The sequence below is a fragment of the Botryllus schlosseri genome, chromosome 2, assembly GCF_051294905.1.
Source record: "Botryllus schlosseri isolate E-star chromosome 2, Bs_hap1, whole genome shotgun sequence".
NCBI lineage: Eukaryota > Metazoa > Chordata > Ascidiacea > Stolidobranchia > Styelidae > Botryllus > Botryllus schlosseri.
Window position 1 is genome coordinate 14,559,216 of NC_137237.1, and position 26,056 is coordinate 14,585,271.

A 26,056-nucleotide genomic window follows, 5' to 3' on the forward strand; every position below is an offset into this window, starting at 1 on the left:
TAGAGCATCATCGCATTGGGATGTACCGACCATGTTTGATGACTTTTTCATAACTGCTAAAAATGTCCACTCCCATTACACGAGATCCTCATCGAAGGGAAATATCTACTTGCCCCCACCCAATAGCAACCTAAATAAGAGATCTATCGTCTACTCAGTCAGGACCAATGATATATATATATATATATATTTACCTATTAGACTACTTTGGTGGACAGTCCTGTTTTGAAGCAGTTGGGCGACAGTTATCGCCAACAGAAGGAGACAAACTAGGCGTCTGAAAATAACTCGATTGGTTTTGGAATATCGATTCCGCGCTTTGTCACTGGTGATTTGCGGTTTATATCGCAGCGTGTAGAATATACACGAAATGTCCTCCAACTGCGGTCGCCCTAATTTTTCCCAACTTTTTCAATATCTAATAGACCACTTTAGTGGACATTTGTTACTTAGGGAGACAATTCGCCATTTTGAATTACCAGACCATGACCATTGCTGTTACTGAACTAAGGTGGACATTGACGTCGTATTATATGACAAGGTTCGGGAACCAGTTTCGTCAAAAGAGTCATTTACCAATGACAATCACTTTTGACGTCACTATTTGAAATCCACGACGTCATCCTTGTACGATATCGATGATCGCGATATATAATTCGCCGTTTGTTTGTTTTTTATTCATGGTGTTTTGACTAATTTCGTAGTTTTAGAGTATGCCTATATTCATTTTTTGATTCCGTATTCACCGACTTTTAGCACAGCCCACTCCTAGGCTTTTATAAATCACCGCTTACGCGGATCACAGGATGACGACGAGCCTAGATAAACCTCCAACACTTGGGTAGGAATTCTCGTGTCGTCCTCAGCCGGACTCGAACCAACAACCCATTGGTGTTGCAGCTGTGGATTATACCAATGACCATGCCATTTCACCACGCACATATTTGCGTTTGAAAACTGCTGTGAAAATACGGAACATGTGTCTTTATAAGAAGCTACAGTTGGCCATGCTGCAGATTAGATCACCAGTTTTTTACGGCTAGTATCCAAATCACTATGACATTCGTTGGCCAGCCGTGGCTACTCTGTCGCATTAGCAGATCCAAGTTCTAATTAGGTAATAAATATATTCGGTTTAATATAAGCAGCCCTAATATCCCTCGGAAGTATAACGTCTCATGGACCATACAGTCTACTAGCAGGTATGAGGCAATTTTTCCACTAAGGCACTGTACACTTTTTGATCCAATAATACCGAATAAAGACCACTTTAACATGTCTCTAAACCGATCTCAGGCTCTCGCCATGTTATAGCCGCGTCAAATTGTAAGGAGTTACCGTATAAACTTCGCTCCAATTTCATGTTTCTCTTAAAAACCCTACAGCAGATCACATTGAATCTTGATTCGTGATAATCTTGGGCACTTGATAATTGCTAACTTCCATTTGTTTTAAGCCATACGCCAACTTGTTCACTGTTCAGTAATTCGGACCTCGAGCAATACGGCTACGCCCCATGGTGAGCCATGGGTGCATCCTCCAGCCAATGCTGAAAGCGGCCAAAAAATCGTTCGATTCTACCAATGTCAACCTGCTAAATCACACCAAGAAATGAAATAGTTCGAAGCATGCGATCGAAACCAATTTATCAAAACACATTCGCAACAAAATGTTGTGAAGAGAATGCAACGAAAATCATGAAACGAATTGTACATTTAAAATTGCCACCAGGTACTAAACGAAATTGCTCAATCGTAATCTACAGTCGTCAGTGCTAGAGATCACTGACGCTACGTGCTGAAAGTCTGATGTCATAGTCCATGACTATTCGTGCATTTGTGACATCCCCTTATGCAGTGCAGAGCGGCATCTTTTTCTCTCATTGAAGATTTTGGTTTTAACCATTTTTATCCTCTGCATGTCCGGTAAACCTTTCAGGATGTCGCTGCTTTCCACAAATTCTCCAATTTCTTTGTACCCTAAAAAGACACGAGCATATTTCATTAAATCTATAATTTGGGCAACTAGCTGCATATAACTATTGTAAGGTTCAATGGTATTTCAACGACGACGGTCAGAAGAAATCATATAACATCGAAGGCTGGCCTAGCTCGGAAGTAGGATCCAAAGAAATCGATATCTTCACTGCCATGATCAATAACTAATAAATGTATATTACGCGAACACACAGCATCAATTTACATTCCCCCTCGCCATCTCATCCCTGTAAGCGGCGTCTTATAAAAGCCCAGAAGTGGGCCCTGCTAAAAGTCGGCAATTATGGGGGGAATGACCATAGTAGTCGACAAACACCATGAATACCACAAACGAACAAACCCATTCCACTCTACCTGGCAATACAATACAATACGATATTTTTTATCCCCCGCGGGATAAAACACATTCAAAACCTACATATAGCATTATAGCAATTTCGGCTTTTGTGAAAAATCTATCATGCGGTAGCCTTGATGGCAGGTCAGCGATTTACTTGATATACTCGACTATCATAACGAAATTACTATCCTGATCACCGAGTCACACCCTCAAAAATTGGTTCAGTGTAAGATGCAATCACCTGACCTTCAGCCTACCGCATAACTGATTTTTCACGAAAAACAGTATTGGTATGTGTACATTTTGATTGTTTCCTATATGGCAAAATTTCGGATTGTATATCTTCATGATGGCATCTAACATTGTATGAAGATTTAAAGGCTGTGACCCAATAATTAAAGTAGTAAGTACGTTATCAAAGTCGACCATATATTGGCACGGGCTGATTTACTAGATGCTCGACTTTGACAGCGAAATTACTGCGCTAGTCATAAAGTCATAGTCTTGAAACTTGGTAAGATGACAGCATCAAAATATACCATACGAAATGATGTTCCCCAAATCGATATGAAACATAGTTAAAATCAACGAAGAGCAATAGCGACTTTGCCTTTAATTACTGTTGCAGACGGATCGACAATAACAAAGTCGTCAAAGGTTGGACTAGGTTCTATTACGGACTTGAAAAAATTCTATTGTTTGCGAATAACGGGTTTGATAGAGTATAACCGCATCATACATGGGCTGTATAATTGAGTATTCAAGTGCTCAACTGAGGCGTTGATTTTGAGGTAACATTTTTGATTGATGTAACTGGTCCGCCACGCGAGCGATTTGAAGGTCTGAATCCGGCCGGCGAAGCAATTCGAGTTTGACACCCCTGGCTCATGGTACACGGTAGTAATAAGGGAGCGAACACATCACGTAATATCCTTGTCAACAAACCGTAAACATATTGCACAATGTACATTGTACGTGGATAACAACGCTATTTGATGAAATATACCATATCATCGATCATCGAAACATTGCGAAACATTACTCCTCATCAAATTGACTCAATTGATAATAGACATAATGATGAATGGTTCGTTTTCAAAACTTGGCGTCAGCATTGGAATTATTTCGGGCTCGAATCAATAATTTAAAACTTTGTATCATTGCTCTGTTCGAATAGTAAATTAACTGAAATGTGGTATAGACATTTGATAGTTGAGTAAAGAGTAGAGATAATACTTCCAGTTTCGACTTCAACATAGATATAGGCCTACTGTAGGCCTGCTTCAAGCGAAACAACTAATATTATGCTACTCGTATAAGAAGCTGTATGATCATATCAGTAAACTGAATCATTCATGATGGTACAGGGAAGAAACATACCAACACTATGCATAATTGTATACGCACATGACACACATTTTACATAAATTACGATGACCGAAACACATGGCGTATAGTCCCTATGTCTCAGAAAGCCCAACGAACGAGCCGTACCTTGATGTATTTGTCAAATGTAAATTTGCGATTATAATTAGGGCTGGGCAAAATCGAGTACCTGAGTGATTCGATTCTGAATCACGTAAAATGCTTCGAGTCGAGTCGAGTAATCGAGTATCACTCATTATGGCGTCATAGCAGAATATTATTTGTCAAAGTTCAAATATGTACCTTTTAAGCGACCACAAAGAATATAATGCCTGTTACCCATCATATTAAGGATACTTTGTTATTTTTTTCGACCATACCGATTTCATTGCACTTGGTGACAATATTGTGGGATGATCATGACTTCGGAAATGTGCTATTTCCAGTAACGTTCGTAGCTTTGTACTTCATGTTTCGTATGCTACGATATACGGCCAATCAAGGTTTCAAGGCTTCAACAGTGAAATTAGCATAAACTCGTTGATCGTTGATAAACTCCTCGTTGATAAATCAACTTTCAGTGGTGAGGAGCGTATAATTTCAGTACTCGAAAAAATCGGCTTTTACTACTCGACTCGAATCATTAAAATTAATACTCGATTCAGATTCGAGTACTCGAATCATTGTGCCCAGCCCTAATTATAATTTAATCGAAAGATTGTTATACCACCTTTCTGTTGTCCTTTAATACCCTCTAGACTATTTCCACTTGTTTAATATATAATTAGGAACCACTGATATATTGAAATACATGTAATCATACGGAATTACATCGTACCTTTGTCAGAAGAGACATATCTTCCGAGCTTTATTGGCTTAGGATCAAATGCTTCGTTGTCGCAGTCAGAGTCGGTTAGTATATCCATCATATAGTCAGACTAGTCAAACCTAATTCTAAACAGATGCGTGTATGAATATTCTGCTTGATACCGAAGAGAACGCACCGCCTGAAATCCAGCAAAGCTAACCCAACATTCGCCTGTACTCGGAGACACGTCTAGATCTCGAATTCAAGGCCACTCAATTAGTGAGAGCGTCGCGAGAAAACGTAGTGATATGATCCACAGTTGCGATACCAGCCAGTTGCGGTTTCGAACCTCCTTAATTACCTTGGCGCATGATGAGATAATCATCATTGTAAACGAGGATTGCATGCGACATTATGTGATTTATTAGGCTCCAGGCTCCACCTATGTCCGCAGGCCTGTGCTTCAAATCCCGCACTAATCATAAATGTACGTATGTGCTTGTGCACTCGTACTGTACATTTACAAGTAGAAATGTACGTGAGACAATAGCATTTCATTATGATATCTCTAGATATTACCATCCCGGCCACTTACAAAGTATTTGTCTCCGCCAAATCAACTAACGGTTTCGATTCGCCCATATGACTTCCTTTGGTAATAACCCTGCCCGATCAATTATAATTACAATTATCAACATGGCCAAAGCGCCAAACCCTGTATAAACTAATCCCAACCTATCTTCATTTCGAATTGCGAACCTCCTTGATTACATTGGCGTTTAATGGGGTCATCATCATTGTAAACGAGGTATTGCATGGCATGCGACGTAATATGATTGAATAGGCTCCAGGCTCCGCCTATGCCTGCAGGCCTGTGCTTCAAGTCCCGCACTGATCATAAATGGACTGTACGTACGTACACTAGGGCTGTTCAAAAATAAAGTAAAATTTCGGATTCCAGCCATTGACTTATTAAATTGTCAGGTTACCCTAAGAACACTGCACACCAAAGTTGGTTCAATTCTAACAAGTAAAGGACTCCGCAGATCAAATTAAAAATTTTAATTTATTAGGTGAAATTTTGAAAAAGAATTCAAATTTTTCTGCCAACCCCATGAAATTGTTTAGCTGTCTTCAAAGACGATGCAAACCAAATTTGACTCAATTCCGACCAGTAGAAGCGGAGATATGTGAGTTTTTCGATTATAATCCTCGGATTATCCTGGATCGGTGGATCATCCGAGAAGTTCACGTTTTTCATAGGCGGGCTTTTCGAGGTTCCGTCTCGGTCGTTCACACCACTGGGCCATACGAGGTACCGCTGCGTTCGTCTTCGGGCCCCGCGTAGACCGATACCCGATACGATCGTATCGGACTTTCAGCCGACTCGGGATCGGCCTTCAAAAAACAGTGTATAGCGCTTTTTTCACAGTTTTTTTAATCACCGATTTCTCGCCAACCGAATATCGTAGCCGGATAAATTTGGTACCGGCAGACGCGTAATTCGATTACGATTCCAACGATACCCGGGAAATGGGGCTGAGACGCGTAGAAAAAAGTTTTCTTCCAAAAACCCGTGATGGTACGCCAATACGGGTTACGCAGTTGGTTTTTCGATCGGTCGGTATCAGAACATAGATCGAAATACCGATCGACAACCGCTGGTCTTAGGGGTTCGACAGAGTTATCCCCGTTTTCCTCTCGTCGAACTGAACGCGATGATATCCGATTCAACGGCTTGGGCACGGGGATGGCCCGGTATTGGTGTCTGAAAAGTCGGTTTTTGTCTCCCAAAGGCTACCGAATTCGCAGAATATACAGATCGATCAGTAGCTTAGGAATAGCCTACTTTTATCACAAAAAATTTAACATGCCGCCTTTCTTACGGAGATAGGCACAATTCACAATGTTGAATTAGGTCGATGACTTTTGTATTGTATACGTACGCGCGACCAATTGCGTGCCATCAACTGGTAAGGTCTCATGTCCGCTGTCACCGAGTGATTGAAAGATTAGTTTCAGCGTATTAGCAGGTTATTGTAAATGGACGTTACTTTGGACGATGGACTAGCAGATGATGTAGAATGATGCAGAAGATGTATTAGCACCTCATGGCCCTAAAGTTTCATGACAAGTATATCAGCATGAATCCTTAACACGAATCTTATATGAAAAGTTAAAGACGCAAACATGCGTGATGGAGTTACTTCCCAATCAGTGTTTTCATCGAACGATTCGTTCTGTGTATTGAAGAGTATTCTACGTAGCTGCTGAATTCTGCGTACAATAGCGTACAAATTTGGATCGCCACGCTGACTCCTTTTCCATGACAAAAAGTGAGTATTCAGTATAGAATGCATTTCCCTTCTGTTGTAAGTATTATATTTCGTTAACTACGTCACGCGGAAGGGTAAGTACTGGACAGAACAGTCGCCAAACGGAGGCTGCGTCCTGTGATGTTTCCCTCACTAATTCAATTCGTGCCGTGGTAGATTTTCACTGCGTAACGTGCTTTCTGACAGATTATTAAACGTCTATGTGAGTAGCAACGGATTTAGAATCGTCCTTGAAAAGGTGTTCACAGAACTCAATTAGTAAAATGTTGACTTCACGCTCAATATATCTGGGAATAGGCCTACTTTTATCGCGTAACGTTAACTTTATATTGTTTCCCGATTAATTTCAAATAATTCAACTAGCTAGATACTTTCTAAATATTGATAAATCGTATATATACGCTGTGTGAGTGAGCACATAGTTACGATAACATCTGCCTTTTCGTTTCATTGATTCAAAATCAAGTGTGTGGCCTGTGATAAAGCTCCATCTTGATGAAGCAACCTATCATGTTGCATTTTTGTTTTGAAATTTACTGGAGTTGTGTATAATCTTCAAACGTATGTACTGTGCATGGAGCTAACAATTTGGCATTAGATCGCTGCCTTGTTTTTCAGCCACTGCAAACAATCGAGACGTCAAGATAGCTGGGAAGACACTTTAATGAATTTGCCGTCAAGCAATTCTGATCAAAGTGCCTGCGGTCTCCCTAGTCTGCCATAATGATCAACGATGATGACGTGACGCTCTGATCACTCAAACATCAGACTGTCAATGTCAATATATGTATTGTTGCCTTGGCTTGAACGGACGGGGCCGTAATTGATAGCCGAATCTGACTGCTTCTTACCGTGTGTTAATATAAGGAAAATAGAATATCTGTACCCATGTTTTAGTTAGTGCAACGCATATAATGTAAGATTATCGGTTGTAAGCCTAGATTATACCGAGCGTTGTGACCAGCGCATTGTGCGAAACCTGGGTATTTACAACTGATACCACAATATGTCTGATAGCCAGTGATAGGTGTTTGAATGGACACTCTCTTGCCGCAGCATTGTGACGTTATGAAATGACAAAACAAGTCAACTTTGCAGTTGGCTGCTTTCCGAACCTATATCGCCACATTTCAGCCTGATCATCATTATTTGTTTATGTTAGCTTTGCAAAGTCATTTTATCCTTGTACGTGATGACGAATAAACGAGTTTGATTTTTCAAGCAACACTGCTGCATGGTATGAGCGGATGACATGAGCTACGTCAGTTGAATTTAATGTTAAAATTACGGTTGATTGATATCACGCGTTTTCAACCCAGATATGCGTTTCTGGTAAGATGATAGGGTGATTACAATCATTTAAGGAATTGCTACAAACTTACGAAGGTATGGAAAGCTGATTGAGGTCACATGGTCCGTTGGACCTTGCACATAATTTGAAAATTACGACGAGATATATTGTTATTATGCTAGTCGTTGCTGTTCTCCTCTCTCTAGCAACGAAATTATTGTGGGTGTGGAGAGGGATGATTACACCCGCGGCCATATTAGGTCACATTTTATATTCATCTGGTCCAGATTGACACGACATGAATATTCGGCGCCAGCAATTTAGGTACCCGGATCAAGACATTTTTATATCGAAGTTTACGGTCAACATAAGGGAAATCCTATTCGGCTAATGTTTTCTTGCTGACGATCTTTTTGGCTCACTTCTCTGAGACCCATGTTGACCCACACTTTATATGTCTTTTTACATCGTGGCGTGGTAATGGCCAACGCTCGCTTAGATGCCTACGTCTACAGATGATGCGCATTTTTTGTGGAGGAAGGGTGCCTAATAAACAAACATTTATCTACATGAAATCGCGTACAGCGCGAGAAAAATTAAAAAGTTACGAAAATTTTCAAATAAATAGTGAATAATTAGTGTTCATTCACGAAATAATTTTGGCACCATTCGAGCTCGCCCTCCCCCAAGCGGGGTAGGAATATCTGGGTGTGGCAGGAATGGGGGAGATAGCGTAGCAGTGATGCGTGCGGCTTTTTGATCTGTAAATCGTTGGTTCAATCCCCGGGCGGGTCAGACCTAAGATTCGAAAACTGGTATCCACGGTATCCGATGGTTAAGATAAAAATAAGTTTGTTTGCTTTCTCTCTTTCTCTCTCTTGAGCATTAGTAAGGTGAATCCTTTCTTATTTGCACGGTTAGAGCAACAACCCTCCTTGGTTTATCTGGGCTACTCCTCCGACAAAGACATGGATTTGCGAATGCCAGGAAAGCGAACACTGAATTGCTAGGACAAGCAACTGAAACACAGCTGAAGAGAAAAAAATGGAAGCCAATCACCTTCACGATTAGGCCGAGATGGATGCTATAGATTAATAATAACCGTGCTTGGTAGTTTTACCATTCTCTTCTCTGTTCAATATGTCGCAATGCATCTTTAGTACCGCATTGCACATTGTCTGGCTTGAGCGGAAACAATAATTTGAGCTAAATTAGAAATAAAAGTCGGGGGTTCGCTGAGGCTCGCGACGGTCCAAAAGGGGTCCGCAAAGACATGAAAGGTTGAGAATAACTGACAAAAGGTATATGCCTTACGCTCGCAACTGACAGAGCATCTTAAAGCTGTCTTGACACAAGCAAATCAACGACCTATCAGCTCGATATATTGGGTGCGGGAAATACTACAGAATATTTATCATGCTATAACCAATACATATATTTGATGGAGTTGTATTAAGGTAAAGCAGGGATTCTTTTTCACAATATGTATCAGGAGTGTTGAACAACAAAATTTAACGATGGTATAGTGCCCTTTCGCCTTTGCCAAGAGCTAATCAGGGCCCAAATAATAGGAGTCGTCATTAAAATCGTACGATTCGCGGTGTCTACCAAGATCGCAACTAGAACTTATGTCGAGTCATCACAATGGTAGTCAGCATTTTTTATGTCGTCATTTTTTAAAACAGTGTATAAAGTCTTAAAATCCCTATATATACTGGAATGGTCTAAACTGAGTAAATCCTAAACAAAAACTATCATGTATGCAAAGCGGTGTCATTTTATACACGCGAAAAGTGGAAGAAAATCCCCCCTATTGATTGTCGACTTAATGCCACTTTTCAAAATACGGGGTTTATACAGGGGTCAAAATGTCGCCATTGTAACTCGAAATTCCTGCTACTTCATGACTTGATTTCTTTTGGAAGGGACAAATGAGGGACTAATAAGCGTGGTCCCAAACGGATTTGCTTAACAGACGATAGCAACCGAGGGAAAAATGTCGCCAAGAATTAGGGGGACACAAAATTGTCTCCCAATTTTTTTCGTCCCCCAACTGCTACAAAAATAAGTGCGATTGTCTCCCAAAGTAGCCTAATAGGTAAATATATATATATAATGTATACATATCATTGGTCAGGACCTGTCATCTGGAGTGAATTACCACAAGACATCCGTGAATTGCTTCATAATAGATTCAAAAATACCTACTTGATCACCTGTTGTCGTTATATTAACACTGTTGTCATACCTTGCCCAGACATTGCTTCATTGATCATTTGCTACCATCGTTTACTTTTTCTTTTTTCTTTTTAAACCAACATTTTTACAGCCTGACTGTATAGAGTCAAGCATACCTGTTTGATGCTGGCGTGATCAGACTAGTTGATCTTCACGGTCGTATCGATCATTCTCATTCCTATCTGATACCGAATTCTGTGCATGCATTTTTTCTGTACCACCATCGTTGCCGTCTGTTTTTAATGTATTTTGGTTGGATGAAAATAAATACTCTCTCTCTCTCACCGCTAATTCCGAACCGGATAAAACTGAACTGTATACTACGTTGACGAGACGTGTCAAAGCAAAAAAGTATGCATGAAAATATTTGGTTCTAACAAACTCTGGATCCATGAAGAACTCCAGTAGTTACATTACGCATTAAAGTACAAATATTGTCTACCATGTCAACCATGTCATTTGACTGTCTATGATTCACGATGAGCAGACAAATGGGCTGTCTACAACGGTAGGCCTATAAAGTATAGGCTACATGCTGTGAAACGTCGAATAAGTTCACCGAAAATGCAAACATCAACGACACCAACGAAATGCAGGTTGCAAAATTTTTGTGACTTTATAAACAATTTTGACAATTTTTTGACCTAACGCTACAATTTTAACAAAATTTGTAACAGTTCATAACATGACCACTCGCGATTTCGGTGTGTATAGCAAGCCGATATGAAAAAAATGATTAGTCCAGAGTTCACCGGAAATGGAGATGAACATAACATGGGTATTTGGCGTCCAGTTTGTTGATTACGATTACGTCCTGGAATGCGGCCGTGAATATCAAAAAGGTTGGCCATCCGTGCAATACAGAGACGCCGTTATGCACTTACCATAAGTAAGAAGCTGACTTGGACACCGCATACTAATGAAGAACACCTTCGATGCAAATTTGCAAACGGAATCTATTTTTCGGAAGCACAGCGAAACTCTACCTATAAACGATATGCATAAGAAACTCATTCACGTCTACTAACTCGCAGAGTGAAACCAGTCCACCAATGTTAGAACTTTTAAGTTGATAGAAAAAATACGAAAATTGAAGGCAAAGTCGCATTGGCAGCATAGGAACCTGAGCTTTCTACTTAACCTTCGCATGAAGAGAACGTGCTTGCTGTTAAATTTATTCATAAATCGTACCCGACGTAAGTAAAAGAGGATGATTGCAACCTCAGAAATCATGGAATGATACAGTGGGTCATGATAGGCAATACAAATAATTTATTTAAATTAATCTGCTATAGGGAACATTAGTCGCTAATACTTTCTTGGGAACTCAACGGTTAACGGAGAATAATTGAAGATGAACGGAAGTTGGTGCGACCAGTGGTTACTGAAGAATGCATCCGGCGCCTGCGGGTTTTTCTTCCACCAAATATTTGTTCTAGAAAATACGGGAAGACGCATTAGTCTACTGTCGGTTCTATGACATACCAGCATGTGTCGTTAAAAAACCATTGGTCTTGACACCGAAGGAACATAATGCCGGTCACACATCATCACAAGTAATATCGCAGTACTTCATGGCCAGCATGATTTAACCTTGCTTCGTTACCATGCTGCTATTACAGACATGCCGGTCAATCGAGGCTCCAACGGTAGAAAGAAAGTATCATAGCTATATTTCCCGTTGGAAAAAAATTCTTTATGTAAAGAATATATAAATTCGGTACTCGAAAAAAACGATGTTTACAATTCGGTTCGATTCATTACAATTGATACTAGAATGGTTGTGCGTTGTGCCAATCCCTATCCAGGGTTGTAACCAAGTCACAAGGCTCCAAGTCACAAGTCAATCTCACTTTTATATTTTTGACTCGAGTCAAGTCGAGTCATTTTCAATTCCCACCGAGTCCAAGTCAGCGAACAGAGGATCGAGTCCGAGTCATGGTATTATGACTCGAGTCCGAGTCCAAGTCATTGTGTTGACTGCTCGGTTTCCAGTTAAAGTCTTTCTAAACCCACTTTTCTAACTCTGTTTGGTGATATTGAATGGTTCGCATTTATAATATATCAATTTTCCTCACTTTTAGCAGTTTCAGGTCGCATTTTCAAGGACCAGTACCAACAAACAAAATCCCAATAGTGTGATGGCTTCGAAATTACAATGAAATGTCGGTCTTCGCCGTCTGAATCTCGAGTCAATGACTTGCTTCGAGTCATGCGCAATGACTCGAGTCCAAGTCGAGTCAATACACAGATTGACTCGAGTCGAGTCGAGTCAATTCCGTATTTTGAGAAAATGACTCGAGTCGAGTCGAGTCATCCGAAAATCGTGACTCGAGTCTGACTCGAGTCGAGTCATGACTCGAGTCATTACAACCCTGTCCCTATCTAACAATACTACTCCCTAAGACTCCTAGTATTGCAAGGTATGGACGGCAGGCATATTCAACGGTAATATGGGACTGTACCATTTTCAAATTTTTCTCCGTATACGGAGGATAGCGCGACGCAAACAACGCTTCCATGTTCTGACTTCGTGCGTAGACGCCGCGTTGATATGAGAACGTGTCGAAGCCGAACTTTCCGTGATAGTTTCCGCATCCGCTTGGTCCTTGAACATTGAAAAATGAAATAAGAGGCTAGAGCCTTGGCGAGAATATGGATCAAGATCACGAGTCAACCATACGCCCATTGTCTTGGTGAACAAATAGGAGTCGCTGATAATATAGTCCTACTATTCCAGCGAAGTCGTCCGTAGCAATTAAAAACAGATTTGCTCAGCAATAAATGACACATGATCAGTACAAAACACGTGGTGGGCCCACAAAATATATGTTCATCCACGTGTCAATCCTCGTAATTATAAAATTTAGAAGCACGTCCCTGGACATACCTAATCTGGTTTTAGAAGACGCAAACCATCACGAGATGTAATCCTTTCGGCAACACCCATTCCAGATTATAGAGGTAAGCAGTGGTTGGATTCAAATTTTCGTCACACAAAAGTCACATTTTCATTCAGATCGGTCACAAACGGTCATTGACAGTAACCAACAACGCTAACCGATTTGATGATCTAATAAAACTACGGGTGAAGCTTATATAGAATGCTGCACGCTGGCAGAATGCGACCACTGGAGGTAAGCCTGCAATCGAGCAGTCTGCAATTCTATTACGGTGGCACTTACCAACGCCACCAAAGGGAAGGTTTGTGTTGGACATGTGAAGTATCGTGTCGTTCACCGTGACTCCGCCGCTCGAAGTGTTTGACAGCACATATTCCACCACCTTGACAAGAAGCACGTTTTAGAACATGCAAAAACGCAGCAGACACCATTCGTACGCACCTGTTGGTCTTTCGAGAAGACGTACAACGCCAGAGGTTTCTCCATTTTGAGAATAGTCTGCACTGCGTCTTCCTTCCCGTTCACGGCCATTACCGGTAATATGGGCCCGAATATCTCATCGGCCATCGCAGGATCGTCGAGCGAACATTCGTCGATGACCGTCGGAGCTGCCAAACAAAAACAGTGCGATAAAATTAAGGCTGGGCACAATATGAGTACTAATGAGTACTCAAATCCGAATCGAGTATTAATTGAAGTTGATTAAAGTTTCGGGGGGCGAATCGAGAACGAGATTTTACCCCGAGCGTGATATGCATGTTTTGACAAATCTAGGGACATGCTGAATTAACTGTATTGATCCGAGCTGAGTAGAGAGATACCATTTTTGTCGAATACTAAAATTATACGCAGCTTATGTTATCAAAGAGTATCATAGTTTCAATACCTCTTTCGCGCCGTGTAAAGCATTGAAACTGTGATTGGCGGCAGGCGCGTAGCCTTTTGAAGCGCGAAACCCCGTGCTTTTGAAATGACCGTTCAGACGCAAATATTCGGTTGCAATTCAATAAGTCGTATTATCAGTGTTGCGCGCGGCCAATTAGCGATAGGCGTGTTGCCAATTAGCGAGATTGACAGTGCACATTGCACTGCGCAATGTAACGCGACGCGATCTCCCGCTGAGATGATTGCGAAATCAGGTCATTCATTGTCGCGCGCTCGACAATCGTCGCCTGATTTATCACGTCTATAACAAGCCTAGTTCAGCTGGCTTTAAGAATCACTCTGTAATAGGCCCGGTGCGCACAATACCATCGATAGCCTGCACAATCGCGTCTGCTTTGCGTGAGGCGCACGCTATCATCGGTTGGCCTACACAATCGCATCTGCAATAGGCCTAATACGAAAGATATATAATCACTAGCCTAACTTCATCGCTAGCCTAACTATCGCGTCTCGGGCCTAGCATGGTTTGGTTCCTATCTCTCGATGGCTTGGAGACAATGCCGTTAAGTGTATGCTGATTAGCGGTTGTGATTAAAGAGTGACATCGCGAAACTAAATGACATCGAATGTCCGCAAACATGTGCGATGCGTGGGTAGCTGGGTACGTACATGCGTAATCGATTTCCGCAAATGCTTTAACATACCCATCAGAAGAGGTGTGTCAAGGCTTGAGTTATAAAAGAGGACAGGTTTGAAGCACCTGAAATCGGCGTCATTATAGCACATGTTCCATAAAAACTAGGACATTTTGACTTGCGCAAATCGTCGGCGAGGCTACGTAAGACGCGTTGATAAGCGCGCGTATTCAATTGTTCTACGCGTTGATAAGCGCGGGTACCTAATTGTTCACGATAGATCAGGGAGTCGCTAATTAACAGCACTTCCGGACTCGTCGACACTGAGCTTATCATGCGCGTATGTATAATCGTCATTTACGCATGTACTTGACCCTAATGAATTGACGCTATATTAGTAAATTCGAAAAAAACTGAAACCCCGCCCTTTTATTTCAAAACCCCCTCCTTATTTTTCGACTGGCTACGGGCCTGATTGGTGGTGTCACAAAACATGCAGTATGAAGCGACGACATGGTCAGTGGTCACAAAGTGCAATGAAATAAGCATGGTTGAAAAAATTAACTATCTTCGATTTGTGATAGTACTGGAATTATAATCGTTGTGGTTGCATAAAATGCACATATTTGAGCTCTCTACATCGTCCATAGTCTTATGGCATCATAATGAGTGATGATTGTATACCCAATTCACAATCAAATCACAGTGTTCGATTTTCTCCAGCGCTACAAAAAGTGACCACTCTCATCCGAGCAAGCCAGTAGACAAGCATACGGCTCACCAATATACTTATCTTCAGCGTCGGTATCCCCGCCAAAGACAATCTTCTCTTTCGGGGTCTGGTCCAACACACCTTTCAGCCTGTTGAACTGCCTCTCGTTGACGAGTCTTGTGAGGTCGGACGACTTTTGCGGGTTTTCTCCGTACCATTTGGTGGCTACTTCCCTGGATGAGTAAATGTAAAGGTGAATTTAAAAAGTAATTTCGATAGCAGTCGCGGTACCGATGCAAGCAAAAGGCTCGTGCCATTAGATATCGTATCTAGCCTGTCTACTAGTTGTTTGTTTTTGTTATTATTACGTCATACAGACAAAATAGTTCTTACATTTCGAATTTGATTCACCCCATCACTAACGTTCGCTACTGATGAGAGTTAGTCGAAAAGCTTTTAGCGAATAAATTAACAATATGAAGTTATTGTTTCGCGTTATTCTGAAGTTCTGTACCACAAATCACTTGTTCATTAGATATTTCGCCATGCCCAAGCATAAAACAAGACACGAGCTACATATCAACAAAGGATTCACAATATAACGATCCGAGATGGTTTGTTTCCCTACGTTACCATGAATTAGGAAATGATTTACTGTTGAAATCAACAATATCAAAGTGGAGACACAAAATTATGACACTATAGCAGGGTCGTCAGTTCATTCTACTGCCGACACCATACATTTTCAAAATACTGAACCCGACTACTGAAACTTTTCTCCGACCAACATTTCTGTAAATCAGGGGTGGCCAACTTCTCCAGTCGGCTGGACTGCTATGGGAAAATGAAGTACTGGGCGGGCCAGATATCTGAATCCATATATTAATCGCGTATTTCTTCCCCTATACAAGGGATATATCGTATTTAATGCAAAATTTGAAAATTTGAAGTTTGAATCATAAAGACCAAAAACAGTATTCAATTAATTTATTAACGTAATGTACTTCAAATAGCTGTTGAAGTCAATGAGACATCAGTGGTCGATCGAAGTTGTCAACAAGTACTTTGAACTCTGGCTGCATGTCTAACATAGAAAGAATAAAAAAACACAAAGAGAAGAACTAAAGACTAACCTACAGCCACTATAATTTCACGTAGTAAGCAAGTGGTAGGGAATTGCGGTGGACTGTGCAGGAAACTTTTTAGCAACATTTGAGAGCATTTCGTTCCATTTCAAAGTAGTTGGAATCGGAGTATTTTGACAGTATCCCCGAGTCCCGACAGAATGTGTTTCCTCAACTCATATTCCAAAGAATACTACAAAATTTCTGCGACTTGGACTCCATCAAGAGAAAAATATATATGCCCCACGTTCACATCATTGGCGTGATGAAACATGATACCGGGCATAACTAATCTGTTATCCACTTACTTCATAGCCTCGATGAAATCCCGCTTGATTTCCGTATCGCAGAGGACATAATCGGGAGCCACGCACGTCTGTCCAAGATTCATCCATTTTCCCCAAGATATCCGCGCGGCGGCTGGTGAGCACAGACACAGTAACCAACGCGATATGCCAAAACACGCCTGACAAGAGAAGCCGCACCTATCTTTGGATCGGAACTCTTATGAATATAGACAGGCGACTTTCCGCCAAGCTCCAGCGCCACAGGGGTGAGATGTTCGGCAGCAGCTTTCATCACGATTTTTCCCACCTAGACAGCAAGCGAGAAAAATCACCCCCAGTCAACAGATTGGGCTGCGTGTTGGTTACCGTCTTGTTTCCGGTGAAGAATATGAAGTCAAACCGTTCCTTCAGTAACTCGGTAGTTTCCGGGACGCCACCTCGGTAGACAGGATAGCACTCCTAAATATAGAAAAAATCCAAAAGTGAGAGCCCATTCGGCAGATGGATCGACAAAAACTTGGTTTTCGAAGGTACGCCTACCTCATCGAAAGCTAGCGGAAATTTCGCTCCCCACTAGCGCCGCTATAAAACCAGAGGTGGTCAGTAACTTAGTACTTCTACTTTTTCAAAGTACTCAAGTAGAATATGCCTACTTGAACTACTACTAATGTGATATGATATATAACATGATTTTAGCAGGGTTGTAACCAAGTCTCAAGGTTCCGAGTAAGATTTCAATCTCACTTTTATATTTTTGACTCGAGTCAAGTGAGGTTCACCTCTCACTTCAGTGAAACTCTCGGGTTATGTCGAGGGTTTCGCATTCATAATATAAGCCTACTCACTTTTTTCGCTCAAAACATGTTTATTCAAATATAGAAAAGACCGATTTCTGGGTCTATTTTTTAAAGGATAGGTCACGATACACGAGACAGGAGAATGCACAAATTGAACCAAGTCGAATCGAGACACTTTCAAGATAATTACTAGAATCAATTCAAGTCAACATGAAATTGCGACTCTAGTTTAGCCATGACTCGAATCATTACAACCCTGGATTTTAGATTACTTCTACTTACCAATTTTCAGTCTTTTATGCAAAACTAGGTACAGAACAGTTACATTTTTACTAGGAAACAGCTACTTCTGTACTTGGGTACAAATTTACGATGCCACTTCTACGTTTGCTGGAGTGCCAACGATTGCTACTTTGACCAACAAGTCCACTAAGTCAAGCTGCGTTCGTAATGCTGAGCTAAATCTACACTTACCGGATCCAAGTATTGCGGTATCAGCCTGGCTATCACATCCGCCGTGTGAGCGGCTACCTCGGAGGCTTTCAGGATCGCGCAATTTCCTGCGAGAAACGGCCACGTTGAACAGTGGGGAAAAGGAAATAGCATCCAAAACATGCAGTGCCAAGCTACGCACGTTAGCGGAAATGACATTTCTGTGAAGCCGTTATCAGCTCACGGAATGCCCACAAAGTTCAATGAAGTAGGTATGGTCGAAAAAATATCAAATTACTTTATATGGCGTAGAACTGTCATCGATTTCTTTGTGGTCACATAAAATGTAGCCTACATATTTCAACTTTCCATATCATCCACACTCGTATGATATCATAAATCGTAATGTGTGGCACTCGGATACTGGCCTTCGTCACTTCGAACCATGATACTCAAAAGCACAACACCACTGTCGGATGGTTATGTGGCCAATGAACATATTCGACATTTCCACTCTTGGCGGATTATTTGATGGAAGCATTTCCTACTAAAAATCCCACAATTTCTGGTAATGTGCTGGATAATACGAGTATTTTTCATTTTACTCAGAATTCCTTCACGGGCCGTATGTTTCACACCCCTGGTCTAAATCATTTTATAACCCGCCCTTATTAATCAGTATCTACAGATCCGACATTTACACACACCGAAAGAATATGAAAGTCTCACTTCCCCTAATTACGAACCACTGTTCCAGCCACATATTACTTGGATGGCATGTGAACACTGCACAAAACATCAAAATGGTACAGCAGGTGAACTTTAAGAATCCTCAACTTCATGTTTAATTGTCATTTCAGCGGTATCCAATATACCTGCAGCAATCGCAGCGACAAGGGGGTTGAGTATAGGGTTGGTAGGATAGTTCCACGGTCCAATGATCAGGGCAACACCGTATGGTTCTGGCTTGACATAAACACTTGCGACGGCTTGCAACATAGTCCTTGATGGCTGACAAATAAATTGGCATGTGAGCGTGTGCATAAGATACTGGTAAAATCACACCATACATGATTCGGTTTTGTCCAGTCCTTGAGATTATTGATAGCGTGAGCAATTTCACTTCGAATGATAGCCACCTCGGTCATAACTGTTTCGAAGGGCGGCTGAAACAAACAAAAATCTCAATAACAATTCATTCTTTCCCTAAAACTTGATATGTTGTGATTGAATGCAACAGAGATTCCAACATCGTGTGACATGTGATTCGATTGATATTACCGTATATTAAACGTAGGGCGAAGAAGGTCAGATGTAAATAATGCATACACAACATACCGAAATAATCTCAAATCTTCAGTTTGAAGATTGTGACCCTCTTCAGATACTTATCGGAACATGGGTATAAATAATAGTGAAACTGATCATTATAATTGGTTTTTCATCTTTATTATTGGTTCATCAACATAATGGGAACACACAAGCATATGTTCATGACACAGGAAACCTAAGGATTGGATTTCAATCAAGAAGCATGCCAGTCATAGCAAATGACATGCTACAACGAAATCATATTTACACTTTTTGGGGCACTCCATATAATATGTTCATCACTATTTCGATCTCAACTTGAAATTCTACACGAGCTCGTGGTCAATACCTTTCTCAAGTCTTTTTGTTCAGCTTCCACGAACGCAGATTCGTGGTCACAAACCATTTTATAGAGTTGTTTGAGTTGGGCGATCCTCCACTGGATATCTTTTGTCCTGCCGCTTTCGAAAGCGGCCCTATGGAAACATAGTACGTGGATTGACACTGTTTATCAGCATGGAAGAAGCTTGAAAATTGGATCATCAAGACATCGATGTCATTATCATCAGCGGACATTACCTCCAACTATTTGATCGCTGGAAGAGCGGTGTATGTGATTTGAGACCCCTCCAAAAAGAAAAAACAGGTCTTTCAAGTCCGTCGCCTCACACAGGTAAGCCTGCATGCCTACTTGATCATTTCAAGTTTCAGCAAAACCACACAAGGTAGCCAACGACACCGATTACTGGAATCGTTACTCCAAAAGTTATCTCAATTTGATAGCAAGAATCGAGAAAAATCGATGGAAAGTAATTTCAAACACACCTGGTTTTCGCAACAAGTTCTTCAGCTCTCGACATGATCAAATTTATCTGTGAAGGAGTGCTATAAAATTACCGAATCAAACGATTAAAGCATCGAATACGTCACGTAGACCCGGCCCTTCATGAAAGAATAATCAATAGAAATACATATTCAAAACAGTCGAGTATGTAACGGACGCAATGTCAAGAGGACATGAAAATGTATTACCTCGAATAGGGGCCATACATACAGTGGATGATTAAGTGCTAGATAATAAGTAACCAATTCATGCTTTGAAAGAAACAATGTTTAACTCTATATGACTAGCTTCAAACTTCACTCCTCTAAAACCAATACTCACAGTAAATTTTCAATCGGTAAAAAACAGAATTGAGTTCAATTGCACAGTATAACAGATGGTAAGATATTGTTAAAATAGGGCAACTAACTATGGTTATCGTCTTTTGACACAGTATTCCTGATGATTCCCGATTTATCGCACAACAGCATAGGCTTGGCTTTCCTTCATATTCTTCTATTCTCATCACTTTATTCCAGCGTCTCTCTATGCAATACACTCTTCTTGAAAATTGATAGTTGTTGATCACATGCACTTGCAAAAGGCTTCAAAGTCCATTTCTATTCCCGGCAATACGAAACAGTTTTGTTGAATAGGTCACAATTGACAACATATTGTCTTCAAGCGACGAACATCTCTGCGGTACTGATCACATGATTGGTGCAGTTCAGATATCAGCAGCAACATAGCCACGGATTGACGATCACAAAGACGGACCTTCAAGACGTAGCCTACAGCTTCAAATGCTGCGCCTTTGCTTTGACGGCTCTTCATTCATTTGAGTAGACCACAGACGGTCGATCCCATTGCACCATTTTGCAATGGTTTAGTGATGGCGCCATTTCAGCGATGGCGTGCCATTTCACTATTTCTATACATTTTTCAATGTATAGGTATTTGTATGTATCCATTTGTAATGCATACATATTGTACACGATACCGTATTCTATGTTTTCCTAGAAAGGAAAATTCCAAAGAAATTACACACGGCAATGTGTACAATGTAAAATATAACCGGCTGCTACATATCGTTTACATGATACGGAATAGCACAGAATAAAATCAAACAAAAAGCCCACAACCTAAAATCACGGGCTCGTGCTTCGTAGGATTGTCGAGGCGGACAACAATTGCCGTGAGTCTGAAAATTGCAATTTCGCCCATGCGCAAATCCACACGGCCAGAAAAGCAACTAAGATCTTTTTGTAGAACCGACAATGCGTGTTCGTCAAACATGTTTGGCATGCAGTCAACACAACATGATCTACTTTTAATCGTTAATTTCCGCCATGTATACATCCAATTCCGCATTCATTGCACTTTTAGTCTTATTCATGTAGCTGTCGAGTTGTTCATCCAGTTTTTGCTTGTCCGCAGGTGGCTTCCTGGTTCCTACGCCTCTGCCTCGGCTGGCTCCCCTGCCACGTCCACGGCCTCGCCCTCTTCCGACCCCTCTTCCAAATCCACGGTATCCTCTTGGTGATCTTCCTCTCGAAAACCCGCGTCCTCTGCTACTAACAAAAGCACCTCGGCCATTGACAGCAGCGCCTCTTGTCATGATTCTACCCCGCTGAAAACGTCCGCGACCCCTTCCTCTCACAGATGCCCGTACCCCGCGGCCACGAGACGGCACAAAGCCCAGGCGATCCCTCACCGATCGCGTTTCCCTAATATCCAATTCAGCCGCAACCGACGGCCGACGTTCCATTTGCTGGGCCAGCCTTCTGTTCTTTGCGCTGGCAAACCTGTCGCTTGCGGCCTGCGCTCGAATGGTGGCCGGTGTTGCGGCGGGTCGGCTTTTCATGATACCCGAAAAACGGTCGTTCAGACTTATCTTGGTGGAGTTCTTCAAAATAATTTTGGCCGGCGCTGACATTTTGATTTTAACCTAGCGAGAGCTGCAACGCTACTGTGTTAAATTAAATAGGGCTGTAATTTTTTCAGATATAGATGCGTCAAGAGCAGTGGTTCCCAACCTTTTTCGGTGGCAGGGCCAAATTTAGAATTTCAGAGTACGGTGGGGGCCGCACGAATACCAGGGCAATGAAAGGACCCAAAATAGTCACCAAAATATGAAAATTGGCATTGCTCCGATCATTCGCTTGACGCCATTGGCGATTGTGTTGTCGCACTCCCGTTGTTCAGAACAATCAACCTTTGCTGGCTGTTTCGGAGTAGTTTTATTGCCCTGGCGAGATTTCAATTCGTATTTTTGGAATCAGTGCGGCACTTGCTTTCGATAAACACCGACATATCAAATTATTCGGACGTATGGGTCGCGAGCTATAGGACTACCAATTATGCTGCTTTTTGCCGGCTAAGCAGTACGCATCTCGGCGTATTCAATCATGAGTCACTTGTTGCACATCTATCCGTAAATTAGTTATCAATACCCAGGGCCGTAACAGCACTTCGTCAGCCCCCCCCCCCCCCCCCAAACGTTGCTCTTGGGCCCCCATAGGGTGATAAACCTAACTTCGAAGCCCCCCAGACCCCCTCAGGCTAGATGGCTGTTTACCGCTATTTATCATCTAAATCGGGTGTCCGTTTGAGGCAGCTTCTCTCGACTAATCGCGCCAAGCGCGAAAAAGTTCTGTAATTCATGATTGAATCGGTCAATATAATCGGGAATTGCATATATATTGGTATCAATTTTTATCCTCTCTCTGCTCACGTAATCAGATTGACCGAATGAGCCGAGTGAGTTGTGTCGGCAGGAACGAAACAGCACTTCGTCAGGCCCCCCAAAAGACTTAGGTCTTGAGCTCCCATAGGGTGATAAACCGACTCCCCCGTCTCGTTGTTCGCATCTGCCACGAAATCAGGATCCCCGTTTAGTGAGCCAGCGTGGAGCGCGAAAATTTTCGATAATTCAAAATAAAATAGCTCAGTAAGATCGGGAATTGCATATGTATTGCTATCAATTGCTTGTCCTCTCTGCTCATGTAATCAGATTTACCGGTAGAGCTGAGTGAGGTGTCTTGGAAACTGTAGGGCCCGTGAATAATAATTAAACATATTCGGACAGGCGGACCCGTTGGTACGACTTCGTTACATGATGTTATTTGATTATTTCGTGACCTCCAGTCTGCTATATCAAAAAATATAGAATCGCCCAAACGTACTAAACTAAAAGATGCACACGATTTCGAATTGGTAGGCTATAGTTTCTCACTGGCATATAATTCTTCCCTGCGGGATGGTAGCCTATTTGTCTCATGAGGTTCGGATTGCCAAGACAGGAACATTCGGCGCCAGTCATTTAGGCGCCTATGGTCAAGTATACCTATCTGTATCTTTTATAAACATAACAAAGTTTTCGGTCAGCGTAAGGGCAGTTCATTTCGGCCAAGGTTTTCGATCGTTCTGGCACACTTCTTGGAGTCGCATGTTATATGGCCTAAAACTTTATATGTCTTCGTGCGTCGTGGCGCGGTAATGGCCAACGCCGATATGCCCACTTCTATAAATCTTGCGTATTTTATCTTGGTGGAAAAGTACCCAATAATTAAGGCCCAATAATTAAGGTACTTGGAAACTTGAAATCGCACGCAGCGCGAAAGATTTTTGAATATTATGCATAAAATTTCATAAAATACTCTATAATTTATGCTAATTCACTAAATAATTTTGGGCCCCCTTCGAGCTCGCTCCCCTCAATTTCCTGCAATCCTAATTGAAAACTCCAGATTTCAAGCCAAGCAAGAGTATTTTATAAATATAATTTTTTTGACATAAATCGATTTCTCAATATTTTTGTGGGGGCCGCAAGAAGGCTAGCTGGGGGCCGCGGTTGGGAATCACTGGTCAAGAGGATCGATTCAAGGTTGTAATGACTCGACTAAAGTCACAATTTGACTTGAGTCATTTCTTAAAGATGGAAAAAGATACAACTCCCAGTCAGTTTGTGCATTGACCCAACTTGTCATCGAGTCATTGCGTATGACTCGTCCAAGTCATATGACATGAGACATTCTATTATGACAGAAGTCTCATATATAAGGACTGGTAATTGAAAAATAGGCCAAGACACCGTCATTTATCTGTTCGGATAAACATGTTGAGAGTGAAAATAATGAGTAGACTATATTGTGAATGTGAGGCCTTCGATAGGCGTATCACTTAAAAGTTTCAAAAAAGCGAGTTGAACTGATTCGAATTTTGAACACAATGACTTGGACTCGAGTCACACACACTATGACTCGATGCTTGCTCCCCGATTTAGATTCGGACTTGACTCGTGGTGAATTGAAAATGACTCGACCCGGCTCGAGTCCAAACTATAAAAGGATGATCGACTTGTGACTTGGTTACAACCATGGATCGATACAAATATGCTTGCAGTAACTAGTGATGGAGTACGATTTCTATCAACCATTGACATATTCAATACTCATTTTTTATCAGCAACCGGAAATTGAGCTTAATGTTCCTTTGCAAGCAACAAATGATGACGTACCATGTCAACATGCATTTCAAAACGGAGTAAATGAATCAAATCTCACTAGCCTACATACTGGTCACTGGTGTTTAGTTTGCTATTCGAAATCGAATTCAAAACTTATTCGACTCATTATTCTCATCCTACATCCGGCCGACCCGGCTCGAGTCAAAACTATAAAAGGAGGATTGACTTGTGACTTGGTTACAACCATGGATCGATACAAAATATGCTTGTACAGTAACTAGTGATGGAGTACGATTTCTATCAACCATTGACATATTCAATACTCATATTTTATCAGCAACCTGAAATTGAGCTTAATGTTCCTTTGCAAGCAACAAATGATGACATACCATGTCAACATGCATTGCAAAACGGAGTAAACGATTCAAATCTCACTAGCCTACATACTGGTCACTGGTGTTTAGTTTGCTATTCAAAATCGAATTCAAAACTTATTCGACTCATTATTCTCATCCTACATCCTCAGCACCACATTTTAACATGCACTGATATTATATTTTCAATTAATTTACACTGCTGCATGAACCAATCCAAATCACCAGAGACCAGGTATCTAAGTCCCTTCTTCGGCAGTTTTCAAACATTTTTTACCGATTAATTGTCACGTATAGCTTGGCCTAGGGGTTAGTATTATAGCTTTGGTGAGCTCTGAAACTCTGGTTATGGATAATTCAGAAGCTGCCTTATTGATGCACATTAGTCAGCAAAACCCGTTAAAGTAACTAGTAAACCTGTATCCTAATCTCAACCAAATTTAATCCGAACCTCGTAAGCAAAGAATGTCTTGGAACAATCAAGACTAACAGAGCCATAGCTGGACCGGACGACACATACTGTAAGCTGTTACAAATTACAACCATTTGGTAAATTTTATGAATTCGTTTCAAGCTGACTCATACTTGATTCCTACTAGATTCCTATTTCCAGACCCTGGTTCATCCCACATAATACCGATAGCAATATGATATACCCAAAGGCGGAAGTCGACCAGACTACAATTACTGATATCAGTATCACACAGCATGCCAAGTGTACGTGTACAATACATGTACAGTTGTACACTGTACAGTGTACACCTACCTCTACCGACCAGTCGACGACCTGAAGTTAGCATATAGGCCTACTGCTAGTTAGTTATTAGGACTAAATGGAATTACTAGCTCGGTACGCATTGTATGGGAATTAGTATCATTCTATTCTCTCCCATTTCCAATGCAAAACTCATCGTACCGGCAGCAGTTTCT

The 26,056-nt window shown here is 41.4% G+C and overlaps 3 protein-coding genes and 2 long non-coding RNA genes across 6 annotated transcripts in view; 2 read left to right on the plus strand and 3 right to left on the minus strand.

Annotated features, from left to right (window-relative positions):
- Window positions 1-1,629: 1,629 nt before the first annotated feature.
- Window positions 1,630-4,900, minus strand: LOC145433758 (uncharacterized). The gene is made up of 2 exons (XR_013913184.1): window positions 4,541-4,900; window positions 1,630-1,979 (listed from the first exon to the last, which is right to left on the minus strand). It is a non-coding gene; the product is annotated as an uncharacterized LOC145433758 (long non-coding RNA).
- A 1,503-nt stretch (window positions 4,901-6,403) lies between these two features.
- Window positions 6,404-8,071, plus strand: LOC145433760 (uncharacterized). Its single transcript, XR_013913185.1, has 2 exons — window positions 6,404-6,846; window positions 7,465-8,071. It is a non-coding gene; the product is annotated as an uncharacterized LOC145433760 (long non-coding RNA).
- A 1,512-nt stretch (window positions 8,072-9,583) lies between these two features.
- The window catches only part of LOC145433754 (ribosomal RNA-processing protein 7 homolog A-like), an 84,701-nt gene continuing 68,228 nt past the window's right edge, over window positions 9,584-26,056 (plus strand). For both annotated transcript variants that reach the window (XR_013913182.1, XM_080310955.1), the window contains exon 1: window positions 9,584-9,594. The gene's annotated coding sequence lies outside the window, so the exon portion shown is untranslated. The remainder of the gene's footprint in view (window positions 9,595-26,056) is intronic.
- Window positions 11,537-21,141, minus strand: LOC145433749 (aldehyde dehydrogenase, dimeric NADP-preferring-like). Its single transcript, XM_080310949.1, has 14 exons — window positions 20,715-21,141; window positions 20,287-20,333; window positions 19,811-19,937; window positions 19,221-19,316; window positions 19,026-19,161; window positions 18,193-18,278; window positions 17,288-17,380; window positions 17,120-17,228; window positions 16,943-17,054; window positions 15,580-15,743; window positions 13,720-13,886; window positions 13,561-13,660; window positions 12,841-12,983; window positions 11,537-11,810 (listed from the first exon to the last, which is right to left on the minus strand). The coding sequence occupies exons 1-14, from the start codon at window positions 20,808-20,810 to the stop codon at window positions 11,757-11,759; spliced, it is 1,530 nt and encodes a 509-aa protein (XP_080167075.1). The 5' UTR covers window positions 20,811-21,141; the 3' UTR covers window positions 11,537-11,756.
- On the minus strand, window positions 21,289-22,305 carry LOC145433756 (uncharacterized). Its single transcript, XM_080310957.1, has one exon. The coding sequence runs from the start codon at window positions 22,218-22,220 to the stop codon at window positions 21,615-21,617; it is 606 nt and encodes a 201-aa protein (XP_080167083.1). The 5' UTR covers window positions 22,221-22,305; the 3' UTR covers window positions 21,289-21,614.

What these genes read in the sequence shown, in the direction of transcription:
- LOC145433749 (XM_080310949.1), bottom strand. Translation starts at nt 20,810, where the DNA reads ATGAGAATAGAAGAATATGAAGGAAAGCCAAGCCTATGCTGTTGTGCG. An exon ending in ACTGGACAAAACCGAATCAT is followed by an intron (nt 19,162 to 19,220) that starts GTATGGTGTGAT and finishes TTTATTTGTCAG; the next exon opens with CCATCAAGGACTATGTTGCA. An exon ending in GATTTCATCGAGGCTATGAA is followed by an intron (nt 15,744 to 16,942) that starts GTAAGTGGATAA and finishes TTACTCATCCAG; the next exon opens with GGAAGTAGCCACCAAATGGT.
- LOC145433756 (XM_080310957.1), bottom strand. Translation starts at nt 22,220, where the DNA reads ATGTCAGCGCCGGCCAAAATTATTTTGAAGAACTCCACCAAGATAAGT.